At 36.2% G+C, this 13,916-nt stretch overlaps 3 protein-coding genes across 3 annotated transcripts; 2 read left to right on the top strand and 1 right to left on the bottom strand.

Annotated features, from left to right (window-relative positions):
* Positions 1-5: 5 nt before the first annotated feature.
* LOC110423699 (oligopeptide transporter 1-like) lies at positions 6-2,958 on the top strand (the record flags this gene model as incomplete). Its single annotated transcript, XM_021438004.2, has 6 exons — positions 6-23; positions 360-457; positions 559-1,131; positions 1,281-1,539; positions 1,612-1,794; positions 1,919-2,958. Coding segments are annotated over 6 exons (1,758 nt in total), but the record flags the coding sequence as incomplete, so codon positions are not given.
* A 1,694-nt stretch (positions 2,959-4,652) lies between these two features.
* On the bottom strand, positions 4,653-7,583 carry PGLP2 (2-phosphoglycolate phosphatase 2). Its single transcript, XM_021438436.2, has 11 exons — positions 7,414-7,583; positions 7,236-7,303; positions 7,016-7,108; positions 6,856-6,927; positions 6,560-6,631; positions 6,233-6,292; positions 6,089-6,141; positions 5,330-5,427; positions 5,155-5,254; positions 4,970-5,073; positions 4,653-4,882 (listed from the first exon to the last, which is right to left on the bottom strand). The coding sequence occupies exons 1-11, from the start codon at positions 7,526-7,528 to the stop codon at positions 4,782-4,784; spliced, it is 936 nt and encodes a 311-aa protein (XP_021294111.1). The 5' UTR covers positions 7,529-7,583; the 3' UTR covers positions 4,653-4,781.
* A 2,506-nt stretch (positions 7,584-10,089) lies between these two features.
* Positions 10,090-13,641, top strand: FPS1 (farnesyl diphosphate synthase 1). The gene is made up of 12 exons (XM_021438501.2): positions 10,090-10,369; positions 10,716-10,740; positions 10,854-10,969; positions 11,084-11,170; positions 11,272-11,388; positions 11,466-11,554; positions 11,844-11,895; positions 12,341-12,436; positions 12,774-12,818; positions 12,928-13,017; positions 13,103-13,174; positions 13,313-13,641. Exons 1-12 carry the CDS (start codon positions 10,259-10,261, stop codon positions 13,439-13,441), a joined length of 1,029 nt encoding a protein of 342 aa, XP_021294176.1. The 5' UTR covers positions 10,090-10,258; the 3' UTR covers positions 13,442-13,641.
* Positions 13,642-13,916: the final 275 nt, after the last annotated feature.

The raw sequence follows: 13,916 nt of genomic DNA, 5'->3' as shown, positions 1-13,916 counted from the left end.
TGTTGCTAGCTCAATCGACCCAGGTCAAACTTTTGTCCAACTCCTTTCAATTCCAATTTTAGGCAGAAATTCCAAATCATGGCAGGAACATAATTCATATTAATATTGAATTTGAGGACGTTAAAGTATTACTAGGATCTTTTAAACGGTACGTTCATGTTGGGATGCGGCTCCCCAGGGAAAAAGGCACTGTGTACTCTGGATACATTTTCATACAATACCAATTCATTAGAGAACACGTTTCTAATAAAACTTACGAACCTACTAGACTAGACATCTAAATTTACTAGAACGTATATGAACTAGTAATAGTTTTTGTTGCGTTCCATGACTGTTTCTTATGGAATATATATATTCAGATGCTTGGATATGGATGGGCTGGAATTTTCCGAAAGTTTCTTGTTGATTCTCCTTATATGTGGTGGCCTAATAACCTGATTCAGGTGTCCCTCTTTAGGTGCTCTCTCTTCCTATCCTCACCCCCACTTTACATTGCAGTTTGTCCATACATTTCTCTATGTATATTTACAATTTCAAACTCATTCATTTTCATTGTAGGGCGTTGCATGACGTTGAGGTTAGGTCTAAAGGAGGCCTAACAAGGCTGCAGTTCTTCCTTGTGGTATTCGTATCAAGTTTCGCATACTCTATTGTTCCCAACTATTTTTTCCCATCTGTTACTGCTCTCTCCTTCGTTTGTTGGGTATGGAAGGACTCCGTCACAGCCCAAATAATTGGTGCTGGTCGCGGTGGTCTTGGCATTGGATCATTTGCCCTGGATTGGTCAACTGTAGCTAGCTTTTTACAATCACCCTTAGCCACCCCTGCATTTGCTGTAATTAACATCATGGTGGGGTTCGTCATAGTAGTTTATATATTACTCCCTATAGCTTACTGGAGTAACTCCTATGAAGCCAGGAGATTTCCCATTATCTCATCGCATGTGTTCACTGATGATGGGGAAAAATATGATGTTTCAAGAGTTTTAAATTACACAACCTTCGAATTCAATCAGCAAGGATACGATGGCTATAGCAAAATAAACTTGAGTGTCTTCTTTGTATATTCTTATGGTCTTAGCTTTGCAACACTGGCTGCTACAATGTCTCATGTCGTAATTTTCCATGGAAGGTACTTACCGCTTACATGTAGTAATCACAAACTATAATGTGCTTTCAGTTTAATATGATACCCTTATTCTCCTCCATAGCTTGACATGGATATCGTAATCCATGTACTTGTCAGTTGATCTAGCATGCTTCAATTTTTATCTTCTACAGGACAATCTGGCAACAAGCGATATCAGCAGTCCAGGATAAGTTTAGCGATGTCCATTATAGATTGATGAAGAAAAACTACGAACCTGTCCCACAATGGTGGTTTTACACACTCTTGACCATTGTAATTGGACTTGCCATGCTTCCTTGTGAAGGCTTTGGCAGACAGTTGCAACTCCCTTACTGGGGAGTCCTTTTGGCAATCGGCTTGGCTTTGTTCTTCACTCTCCCGATTGGTGTGATTATGGCAACCACTAACCAGGTATATTCCTAATCAAGGACTTGTTGACCTGCTAATTAGTTCTATTCACCACATTATGAATTTTTTGTGCAGCAACTAGGACTAAATGTCATTGCTGAGCTGATTATCGGTTACATTTATTCGGGAAAACCGCTTGCAAATGTGGTTTTCAAGACCTATGGTTATATAAGCACGGCACAGGCAATTCTGTTTCTTCAGGACTTCAAACTAGGCCATTACATGAAAATTCCTCCAAAGTCAATGTTTGTTGTTCAGGTAATTTCTTAATTTCGCAGATTTGATACTCACATTAATAGCTAGCTTTACTGCCAGAAAAAGCTAGCTCAAATAATCATGAAATGAAACCCCGATACTGATTTATGTTGTAGCTTTACTAAAGTTGGTAGGAACTGTAATTGCATCTTCCGTCTATTTTGGCACTGCTTGGTGGCTCCTAACAACAGTGAAGCATATCTGCGATCCATCTAAATTGCCAGAAGGAAGCCCATGGACATGCCCTGCAGATGACATATTCTACAATGCCTCCATCATTTGGGGTGTGGTTGGACCACTGCGGATGTTTGGTCGTCTTGGGTTGTACTCTAAGATGAACTACTTCTTCCTTATTGGCATCCTTGCACCATTCCCTGTGTGGGTACTCTCTCGCATTTTTCCTGAGCAAAACTGGATTAAGCTCATTAACATGCCGTTAATTATAGGAGGCTCAGGGGCTTTGCCAGCAGCCAGGGTTGTAAATTACTGGTGCTGGGGTGTTGTAGGCATGTTCTTCAACTTTGTCGTCTATAGGAGATTCAAAGGCTGGTGGGCGCGGCACAACTACATTCTGTCGGCTGGGTTAGATGCTGGGGTAGCTTTCATGGCCATCCTTTGCTATTTCACATTACAAATGAGCGGTATTAATGGACCTAGCTGGTGGGGTGCCCAATTAGATGATCACTGCCCCCTGGCAAGTTGCCCTACTGCTCCTGGCATTGAAGTTGAAGGTTGCCCAGTTTTCCAATACTGACAAGTTGCTCCTTGCAATGGGTTCTTCCGGCTGTAATTGACATAGTGAGTAGTTTATATTAAATACTCTCTCCTAGACAAAGGTACTAAACATGGACCTTAAGTGTGGTCTGATATATGAGATAATAATGTAGGAGCGGATACATTTAGACCTTGTTATCCATGTTGCTTTCAATATTAGTCCTTTCAAAGGCGAGCATATAAATTTTGAATCACAAATTTACATGTATCTCTACACAAAAGGTAAATGGCATTTCGGGCTTTATATGCATGAATCCTTACTGTCAGAGCACCTTTAGAAGTGGGGACAGGATCAAGTTTCAGTGATCTTAGATCAAGAATGTTTCATGGAGAAGAGAAGGAAAGAAGGAAGTTTTCATTTACATACCGAGAAAGGACTTTTATCCAGTGGCAGTGGACATTGAACATGGAGCGTGGAAATTGAAATCTTACTCATAATTTACCATAAAAAGCCTGCACTGTAAATCTTAGAAACTTGTGTTTGGAAATCTTGAAAGCCACTAGTAGCATAGAGCTGATCATACAAGTTAAGTAACATCAATAAAGTTGTTTTGTCACACAAAATCCGTGCTATAAAGCATCTTGTTTTTTAAATGCAACACGGGTCATGGAAAATAAATTGAACTAGGATGCAACTAACAGAGTTTGAGTGTGAGTAAGAACAGTTAAGTTGAGCCAAAAGTTATCTTAGAAATAATATACTAATAAGTTATCAAACAAAATCAATTTCGCAAGCTGCAGAATGAGATCTTCTAAAATGAAATTTGACAGTCGAATACACTGCCGTAAGGGGTAAAACTCTATGTGAAGCCACTCCAGTTTAGGTTACTGGAGTATGTAATCCATGACTTTAACAGTAGAAGATTTTAGGTGAAACTTGATATGCTTAAAGTGATTAAATTCAGACAAATGACTGGAATATATTATAACTCTTATTCTAAGTACTGCAAAACAAGACAGTTGTTTATGTCAATAAGGAGAAACAGAACAGGACATAGGAGAGCAGAAACTGACTTCCATGATAGGCAATGACAGATCTAAATCCACAGCATTACAAATCACATTGATAATATTCTTTATAAAAGAGTTACTAATATCATTTCCGTAGAACATGTAAGAAATATCCTATGAACATAGCCAAGTATGGGCGGAAGGGAATATCATATGAGCATAACTAAGTACGGGAACCTTCCAATTAAAAACATATGACACAGGATCAGTAAGCATATGTATAAGATTAATTCTGAACAAGCCTAGTGTCAAGTTTTGAGCGACTAGCTGAAATTGTTGAACAAATGTAATCCATTCAGCCAACTTCTATCTTACTTAACCAACAACTCTGAAAATGTCCAAAAACTTGACACTCTAATCTAAAGCTTGTTCATGATTGATGTTATATTTACATCTACCGATCCTCTGCTGTATATTTCAAATTGGAAGGCTCCCATATGATATTTCTTACACGTTGTACAAGAATGATATTAGTAACTCTTTTATTAAGAATATTTTCAATGTAATTTATAATGCTGCGGATTTAGATCTGTCATGGAAGTAAGTTTCTAGACCCATATTCTGTACTGTTTCTCCGCATTAATGTAAACAATTGTTTTGTTTTACAGTGTTTTGAATAAGAGCTATAACACATCCGGGTCATCTGTCTAAATTTAACCACCTTAAGCATGTCAAGTTTCACCTAAAACCTTCTGCTCTCGAAATCAGACATTACATACTCCAGTCACCTAAAGTGGAGTTGCTTCACATAAAGTTTTATCCCCTACAACAATGTACCTATAATGCAATGATAATACAGCAACTGCGTTCTTCTTGTTTAAGTGCAAGTTCGAAGGTAATTCGGTTATCAAATTTCATTTTAGAAGATTTAATTCTGCAGCTTATGAAATTAATTTTTTAAGATGACTTATTAGTATATTATTTCAAAGAAAATTTTTATTTACTCAATCCCACGGACCAAATTGATGAAGACTAGTTCAATGATGACTTTTTTGGCCAGACTTTTTATTTACTTGCATATTTCATCCCTTAGCGGTGCCCAGAAGGTCTTATCTTCATGTTATGCTAATAAGAGATTCTCAAGGCAACTAAAATAAGTGATTTTCCATCCTAACAAAGTGTAACCATGCAACAATCTGCTCAATTTCCCCATATATTGGGAATGTTTTTCACATTTCCTTGTAGCAAGCCCAAAAATAATCAGGTCACTCTCCCAACAATTCGAGAATATCAGAAACCTTGCCCGTGTAATAATCTGGCTGAATCCTGTTTGAGGAGTCCTCAAGCTCGGATTGTGTTGTTACTCCTGAAATTTTAGCCGTTGCGCACATCAAGAAATAATACAACACCTTGTCACATCTTACTTAAAAACATGAGATACCAATATACATACCTGAAAGAACAAGCAGAGTTTTGCAGCCAGCATTTTGTCCAAATAAAATATCAGTATCTAGTCTATCGCCCACCATACACATTCTGGATGTGTTTATATGATATCTGCAAAGAAGAACATAGCATAAAAAGATTATCTTAATTATTACAGTAAGGTCAGTGTACATCATTATCAAAATAACTTACTTCTGCAGTAAAAAATCCATCATGAAGGTCGACGGTTTTCCAACTACAACAGGCTCTCTTTCAGTTGACCCACAAATGGCACCAACCATGCAGCCCGCACCTACAAACAATAACTAAGAAAAGAACAAAGCAGAACTCTCAAGCAAGCTTTGCAGATGTGATTTAATTTCTTTACCAGGCCACTCTTGTAGATCAGTCATATGTCCCACAGAATCACGGTTTGTTGCAATAAACAGGCACCCTGGGTTCTCACGGATGCAAAGGGTCCCATACCTGCCAGTTGAATTTATTTTAAAGAAAGCATCAAACAAAATGCAATGCCAATTCTTACCTGTTAACCCATCTAGTAAGAGTTTGTTTAGACCTAGTCTAGGCTTGCAACTAAAGGAAATTATTAGCATTCGCTACTCTTCTAGCCAAACATTTTACCCTAACATCTCCTCAATGTTCCTAAGCCACCAAGCTGTCGCAGTTTAACAATATGCTTGGGTTGATGAGATAGAAGCATATATAGAAAAATTATACCTTTTACAATTAAATATAAATTAAGGAACTAAAGGAACTATGCTGCTGATCAAAGAAAGATAATGTCTTATGACTGTACACGGTTCAGCATTTGCCCAAGGTTGCAATGACATAATAAAGAAATATAGGGAGGTTCCAAGTTATTTTGACTGAGGGCGGCTTTCAAACATAACTGTAATTTTACAGAACATGCTAAAAAGCTTTCCAGAAAACAAAGACAAAGTCAGTAGACATCTGCTTACTACATAATTTTCAAACCTACATTTTCAGTGCACTTGCACAAAATATACCATGTTTGAGGAATTGGCATAGTAGAAGTTTTACAGGCATATGCTCAAAATCAACAAAAGAAGTTGATATTCCGTACTCTTAACATCAAAATGAAGTGAAGATGAAGTTATTAACTCACTGAAGTTTGTAATAGTTAATGCTTGGATCTATTCCAACAACAACTGCTCCAACCTGGGGTTTGAAGTTGAATTGTTAGAAAACTAATGTGGGAAAAAGAACAAATCAAATGCTCAGAGAAATTGCGGGCGAAATGTTACATTACATTTTTATCATGCTCAAAGAAACCACTTGATTTGAATTGAACCCTTTTTTCTCCATCTTCCTGCAATAAATATTTCCTCTCAGCAATTAGAATTCAATTAAGCAAGAGATTGTGATCCAAGACAAACAAACACAGTAGAAGAAAGGGGTAAATTATGGTGAGATACAAACATACACACTACAAGAAAGCAACAGGCAAGGTGAAAGGAGTGCTCCACTATGTCAATTGTATGGTATGTATCTCTCGGATAAAATAAAAGATAGAGAGAGTGAAAATGTTACATTTATGGATATGATAAATGAGGCATGGAAAAGATGAAGAACGTACTGGGCCACCAAGAGCGGTAAATCCAGCAAGCTGCAATTCTTGTAATATACCTTCCCCACCTATGACATAAACCTGAAAACCGAACAAATTCAGAAAACTGTGAAGAAGAAATAAATATAGTAAATTTTGTTGTAAGAGGAGCAAAAGCTGCAATGTAGCAAGTTTTGCGTCCCATTTGGATAGAGGGGAAGCAGAATTAAATAGTAACAGATGATTCAAATGTATAGTAAAGAGCAGCGTAATAAGAAATTACAGTGTTGAAGGAGTGAAAGAAGTAAAAATGAAAAAGTGGGAACCTTCTTGTGAGGAGGAAACTGGTTGACCTTCAAGTACATAGCGGCTGCAAAAGATGACGAAAATATCTCATCCTAGAAAAGAGTCAGACAGAACAGAGCAGGGTTTCTTTTTTTTGGGTTAATATATTGAATGCTGCGAAGAAGACGAAGAAGAAAGAACCTGAGCAACAGAAAGACCGAGAGAACGGAACTTGTCAGCATATTGGCTTCTGGACTTGGAGGAGTTATTGGTGACAAAAACCAGCTTCTTCCCCTTTTAATCAAATCAAATCAAATCTTACTTGTTTAGTAATATTAATCTGAAGGAACCACAAAATTGTTTTCGCATTTCAATAATCAAATTAAAAGAAATGGAAAGCGCAAGGGTGAAAGAGAGAGACCTTGGATCGAAGCATTTCCAGCGTCCGGGGGACTCCATCAATCAGCTTGTCGCCCTTCCAAATGACGCCTGCAATTGGATTGCCTCCTTCCCATTATTAAACTAGTATCAATACAAGCAATCTTAAACATTCAAAAATCATAAAATTGTTTGAGACGAAAAAAAAGAATCAGTTAAACCATCGCAATCGAAGAGAAATGCGTCGACGGAATCCAACAGTGCTTTGACGCTCGCACCAGACAGGAGCTCAGCACCACTGCCTCTGCCTGGACTCTCACCCTTGACTGCTTCCATCCTTGCCACCAACCAAACTACTGACCAAGTGAAGTAGTATTGTTGGCTTTTTCCCCACGCAATGAACACAAACTAAGCCCATCACATCCAACCAAGCCCATTACATTAAGTCCAAGTTGTTGATTGCTTCACACCACACCAAATCCAAGATAACACATTTGATTTGACTTACGTTTTTTCAAAAGTCTGGACTTGCATGTTTTGACTAGTTCTACTACCAGTAGTTTTATTGCTATGGTGTGATGTGTCCAAATGGAAATGGTAAATCAAAGAGAAGAGAGAATTGTTTTATATATTAAAGTCTTGATACATATATATATATATAAATATAAAAGCAGAGATAGTGGATTGAACCTGCACATGTAGTTTGATGCACAATAAACACGCCAAACTTGACAAAGTCAAAGAGTTGATTCTAGTTTCTAAGTCAGACGTTGAATAACCTGCCCCTCATGCAATTTTATAGTATTAATATGGTGGTTGGTGGCTTGGCTTGGCTCGGCTTTTGCCCTTGTTTTTCACCTTGCTGCGAAGCAATATTCAACATCCGCGGTCCGTCCTAAACAAACATGACAGAATTCAGCATCACATGAGCTGAGCTTACTATATTATTATTTGCCATTGTCAAGCTTCCTGAGATTCCCACCTCCACACCCTGCCTCTCACCAATCTCTACCTAACTCACGCTATCATTTTTTGCCACGTGTTGCCTTTATAAAAAATTTATTTTGTTTATTTTTTTAATAATTATAAAATCCTATTATCATCCCAACATAATATAATATAAATAACCAAACATCTTTCATTTTGTTTAAAAAAAATGTAAAAATGTTGGACTTTAAATGATAACCTTAATTTATTAATAATTGCTCTAACCCTACTATCCAAAATTGAGATTTTTAAATTAACAAACTTAACAAGTATATTTACAACTTTCGCTGCCTAAACCATTAGCCATAAATATTTGTATAGTAAACTTATGACATTTATTAGTAAAAAATTTATAATAATTTGCACATTATTATTATTATTACAATAACAGAGCATCATCCATTCTCCTTTTCTTAAAACAAAAAAATATAATTGAATCGTAATTGATAATCGTTACTAATAATAACACATTTATTGCATCCCTTTAGAACAAATGTACAACATTCGTTGGCAAAACCATTTTTAATATTATTATTCAAATTCAAATACTTTTAAATTAGTAAACTTAATACATAATTAGTGATATTTATAATAATCTACACACTATTTTCGTGATAATACAAATAATCAAACATCATTGATTGTCTTTCAATTTTAAGAGAAAAAAATACAATTGAACTGTAAATAATGATTGTTACTGGTAATTATACATTTATTCTCCTTAAAATTCAAAGTTTAGAGTTTAAAATTAAAAACCTTTAATACTTAAGAAGAATATTTACAACATCCATTGACAAAACCGTTGTTTATATAATTATTCAAATACTTTTGGATAGCTAAACTGAAATAAGCTTAATGATATTTATAATTATCTATACACAATTATCATGATATTACAAAGTAACGGAACATCATTAATTATTTTTTTACTTTTGACACTAAAAAAGGTATAATTGAGCTGTAAATGATGACCAACACTCGTAATAACATATTTATTTTGTTTAATATTAAAAATTTAGATTTTTAAATCTAAAACCTTAGATAGTTGGCAAAGTCGTGGTTGATATAATTATTCAAATCCTTTTAAATAATAAAATCAAAACACAATTAATGATATTTATAACAATGTACACGTTATTATTATCATAATACAAAGTAACGGAATATCATTGATTATCTTTTACTTTTAAGCGAAAAAAACGTAATTGAACTATAAATGATAACTGTTAGGTATAGATAGGCACATAATAAGTGTATGGTATAAGTTTTATTAATATATCAAATGTATGCTTAATAGAGTTAGGGTAGATAGAGATATGAGGAATAATTAGAAGCAAGGGCAAAGTGTTTAAAGTCTTTAAGTCTTAAATTGTAGTAGTAACTAATAATGTAGAAAAAGAAAGCAGAAAATGGGGAAGAGTAGATTGATTGAAATCGAAATAAGACACATTGTGAGATTGCAAAGGAATAATATCGAGTTTTGTATTATTTAATAATAATAATAATAGTAGTAGTAGTAGTGCGTGTTGGTAGCTGGTGTTTGGCAAGAGAGACAAGTTGAACAAATGAGATTAAAGGCAGTAGGCATTATTTTTATGAGTATGCGAAAGGAAATGTGAGTTAAGGCAAGGCATCAGGCATGTGACCACTGACAGACCCCTATGCCACCCATCTTCAGCTTCTTCTGCATCATGCATGCCTCTGCCTGTCATTTCTTTTTTCATTGTTTGGGTCACGAAATAAATTCACCAAAAGGAATCTCGATTTCAAACTGGTATGGCATTGGCGGACTCTGGGCAATGGCAGGCGCTGTAATTTCCACAAAATACGCACCCCTAATTGCCTAACTCATAATCTAGCATTGGTTGAAAGAGTTGCAAAAGTCAAGTCCTCCCCCGCATTTCTGTCTATAAAAGACAGCTCCAGCACCAGCCTATTGTGAACCGCAAAGCCCTCACCTCTTTATTTTTTGTTTTTACAAATACAACTGAGCAATTTGGCGATCTCCTGTTTGCTGCTTTCACTGTTCCTGAGGAGAGGAGAGGGGCGTTTCAATCTCGAAAAAACACATTGGCTTTAATGGCAGATCGCAGGTCAGCATTTCTCCAAGTCTATCACAAGCTCAAATCGGAGCTCCTTGAGGATCCTTCTTTCGAATTCACTGATGTTTCTCGTCAGTGGGTTGATCGGGTATTTCATTTTCACCTTCCCTCGCTTTTCATTTCTTCCGTTTATTAACCGATACTATGTTTTCATCTTCTGCTTCTGACCTCAGTTTGATGCTTTACGTCCACCCATTTTATTGTAGAGATATTCATTTCAATTCACGTTTCATTCTCACCCAATTCTTCGTTTTGGTTGGAATATTCTTATTATAGACTTATAGGGTTATACCAACTCTATTCTGTGTTTTGCGCTTGAGTTTTCTTCACGGATTCTCTCTGCTACTTTGCCACTACTTTCTTCATCATATCATTATTGTGCTCCATAGTTTTTTTTTTTGGTTTGACCATCTGCTTTTCCTTACCCACTGCAGATGCTCGACTACAATGTGCCTGGAGGTAATTTAACATATATTCCTCTGCCTTTATTAATCTGATTTATGTATGTTGTGTGTTTTCAGCTTCTCTTGGCTTGGCTCTTCCTGGACTGACTGCAACTTATTTGTTCTCAGGGAAGCTGAATCGGGGACTCTCTGTAATTGATAGCTACCGTCTATTGAAAGAAGGAAAAGAATTGACTGAAGTTGAGATTTTTCTTGCAAGTGCTCTCGGTTGGTGTATTGAATGGGTATCGCTCTCTATCACTCTGCCATGCTGCTTCCCATTATTTTTCTTATTAAGATACTGCTAGTTATTATGCTGTTATGTGGGATGACAAATTGTGATTTCTCGCTAAATACAGCTTCAGGCATATTTTCTTGTCCTTGATGACATAATGGATAACTCTCACACCCGGCGGGGCCATCCTTGTTGGTTTAGAGTGCCCCAGGTTTGTACTTTATACCAAGTCTGACCCCACGTTATATATCCATTTTTTTCTCGTATTTTTCCCTCTATGAAAACAATTAACTTGTATAAATTGCCTCGTAGGTTGGTCTGATTGCTGTGAATGATGGTATTCTACTTCGCAATCACATCTACAGGATTCTCAAAAATCACTTTCGTGAGAAACCTTACTATGTAGATCTGCTAGATTTATTTAATGAGGTAATTAATTTGGATATTTCTAAATTATCTTCATTCAAAAAATATCCTAAATATTTTGAGACATTTGCTTTACGCAGGTGGAGTTTCAAACAGCTTCAGGACAGATGATAGATCTGATTACAACACTTGAAGGAGAAAAAGATCTATCCAAATACTCCTTGTCACAGTGAGTGAAGCTTTAGCAATTATTTATTTCAAGAAAAAACGATTGTTGAACTATTTATGCATAATGCAAGTGGCAACTGACCTGTTGTCATATTGTAGTCAAACAGTGACAAATTATTCCACCATAAAATATTGCCTGTGTTGCTTGGCATCAAATTCTGCAGTCATAATGAGAATAAATCAGCATCGATTCCACAAGTCACCTCATTTTATTTTCTTTTGTTTCAACTCTTTCAAATAGTAATTCTTATGTATCTTACTATCTATGTATTGGTTAAAATTCTCCGCAGGCACCGCCGCATTGTTCAGTACAAGACTGCCTATTACTCATTCTATCTTCCTGTGAGTATCAACTTCCATTTCACTTGAAGCATGCGCACTGAATTATCAGCAATGCTTTTTTCTGCTGTGTTTTGTTAAAGGACATTACCACCGTTCAAAATTCAGTGATTTTGATGATATTGCTGTTGGGCTAGCCACACACAACTCGTGCCAAAATTTGATGAAGCACACGATCTCCTAATTCCCTGCATCTACTCTTGAATATTCTTAATTTGTAGTTTTGTTTATCAGAAGGTTGTTAGTTGGATTCACTAGTTGCTGCTTTATTGGCTATATCTCCTCTTGAAGAGGCCATTTTGCTACTTATGTTTTGCATATCTATTTAGGTTGCATCTACTGCTCATATTCTTACATGGAGGTTTTCTCTAAATTCGTTTAATTATTGACATCAGGGTTTGTTAGTTGTATGGGCTATTTGCTACTTATATTACCTAAATGAACCCAGGTTGCATGTGCACTGGTTATGTCGGGCGAGAATCTTGACAACCACATTGATGTAAAGAACATTCTCGTTGATATGGGAATCTACTTTCAAGTACAGGTAATATTTGGCAGAGCACATCTTACTTTAACTTCTGCAATTTTATGACGACTAGGATAGGTGACAACCAGAAGTTCAATACTAGTGTAAATTTAAATGTTTCTATTGTTTAAATCTATCAAAACTCACTTACTTAAAGCATTATTCTATTTAGTCACTATAATTTGTGATTTGATTTCAGCTGAATTCTTAAAGTCTTAAAAATTGCCTCAGCAAGGTTTATCACTCCCAAAATGAGCAATATTTTTTTTTTGGGTCGGATGGAATTTGTTTCTTAGATGCCCTTCTTTTCTTGTCAGATCCTTTATGTTAATTATTTGAGTTTTATTTTCTGCAGGATGATTATTTGGATTGCTTCGGTGATCCTGAGACAATTGGTAAGGTGAGCTCGGGATGATGGAACTCGAAGTCTGTCTTTGAAAATTAAAATGTAAAATGGACTCGTCTATCTGTGTTATTGGATTTCTTACACAAGCTCTTTGTAATCTCAGATTGGAACTGATATTGAAGATTTTAAGTGCTCTTGGTTGGTGGTCAAAGCATTGGAAATCTGCAATGAAGAGCAGAAGAAAGTGTTACATGTAAGATTGGCACTGGTTTTATAAGTTGTCTGATTTTCTGTAAATCTCGGTGTGGTTACTCATTGATGTTATCTTTTACTTCCAGGAGAACTATGGGAAACCAGACCCCGTCAATGTTGCTAATGTAAAAGCTCTGTACAATGAGCTTAATCTCAAGGTTCTACATTGATATTTCAGGATTTCTTCTTTAAATAAAAACAGAATGCAGGACGTGTTTCAGGGTTGATTGTTGTAAATCTTTGATCTTACTGTTTATCTTTGATCTTTACTGTTTATCTTTGATCTGATTTGACAGGGTGTATTTGAGGAGTATGAAAGCAAGAGCTATGAGAAGCTGATAACTGCAATCGATGCTCATCCTAGCAAAGCAGTGCAAGCAGTGTTGAAGTCCTTCTTGGCGAAGATTTACAAGAGGGAAAAATAGAGTGTCAAAGACACAGACAAAGATGAGGGTGGGATGATGTCAAACATTCCCACTCTTCTATGCTCATTTGTATTCAAGTTTTATAATTGGCAGATATATCAATCTTCTTCTTGTACTCTATTCTGACAAACATATGGTGCTTCAGGATTTTGGTTATTTGGATTTAATAAATGGAGTTCATTCTTAGCCAAATTAAAAAAGTTTGTCATTATATCGAGTATGGACTCTGCCCTGACAATCCTACGTTTTCAGGACGGCTGCCTTTGTAGTACTTGATTTATTTATATATAGAGATTGTGATAATGTCAAAAGAATATCAAAGAGGTTGGCAGTGCTTGATGGGGAACTAGGTGTGTAGTTATCCCTGATCAGAGATTTGAAATCTGTCAATCTACTTCTGGAATAGGCCAAGAATGGGGGATGGAAGTTCAATGCGTGGTGTGGGTTGAAGCCTCATTGTGTAATGTAATTTGCT

Source organism: Theobroma umbraticum, unplaced genomic scaffold, assembly GCF_002168275.2.
Source record: "Theobroma umbraticum cultivar Fairchild unplaced genomic scaffold, ASM216827v3 scaffold_204.0, whole genome shotgun sequence".
NCBI classification, from domain to species: Eukaryota; Viridiplantae; Streptophyta; class Magnoliopsida; order Malvales; family Malvaceae; genus Theobroma; species Theobroma umbraticum.
This window is presented reverse-complemented; position numbering and strand designations above follow the sequence as displayed.

What these genes read in the sequence shown, in the direction of transcription:
- FPS1 (XM_021438501.2), top strand. Translation starts at nt 10,259, where the DNA reads ATGGCAGATCGCAGGTCAGCATTTCTCCAAGTCTATCACAAGCTCAAA. An exon ending in GTTGGTTTAGAGTGCCCCAG is followed by an intron (nt 11,171 to 11,271) that starts GTTTGTACTTTA and finishes ATTGCCTCGTAG; the next exon opens with GTTGGTCTGATTGCTGTGAA. An exon ending in ATTACTCATTCTATCTTCCT is followed by an intron (nt 11,896 to 12,340) that starts GTGAGTATCAAC and finishes AAATGAACCCAG; the next exon opens with GTTGCATGTGCACTGGTTAT.
- PGLP2 (XM_021438436.2), bottom strand. Translation starts at nt 7,528, where the DNA reads ATGGAAGCAGTCAAGGGTGAGAGTCCAGGCAGAGGCAGTGGTGCTGAG. An exon ending in ATTTCTCTTCGATTGCGATG is followed by an intron (nt 7,304 to 7,413) that starts GTTTAACTGATT and finishes ATCCAATTGCAG; the next exon opens with GCGTCATTTGGAAGGGCGAC. An exon ending in TGATCTACAAGAGTGGCCTG is followed by an intron (nt 5,255 to 5,329) that starts GTAAAGAAATTA and finishes TATTGTTTGTAG; the next exon opens with GTGCGGGCTGCATGGTTGGT.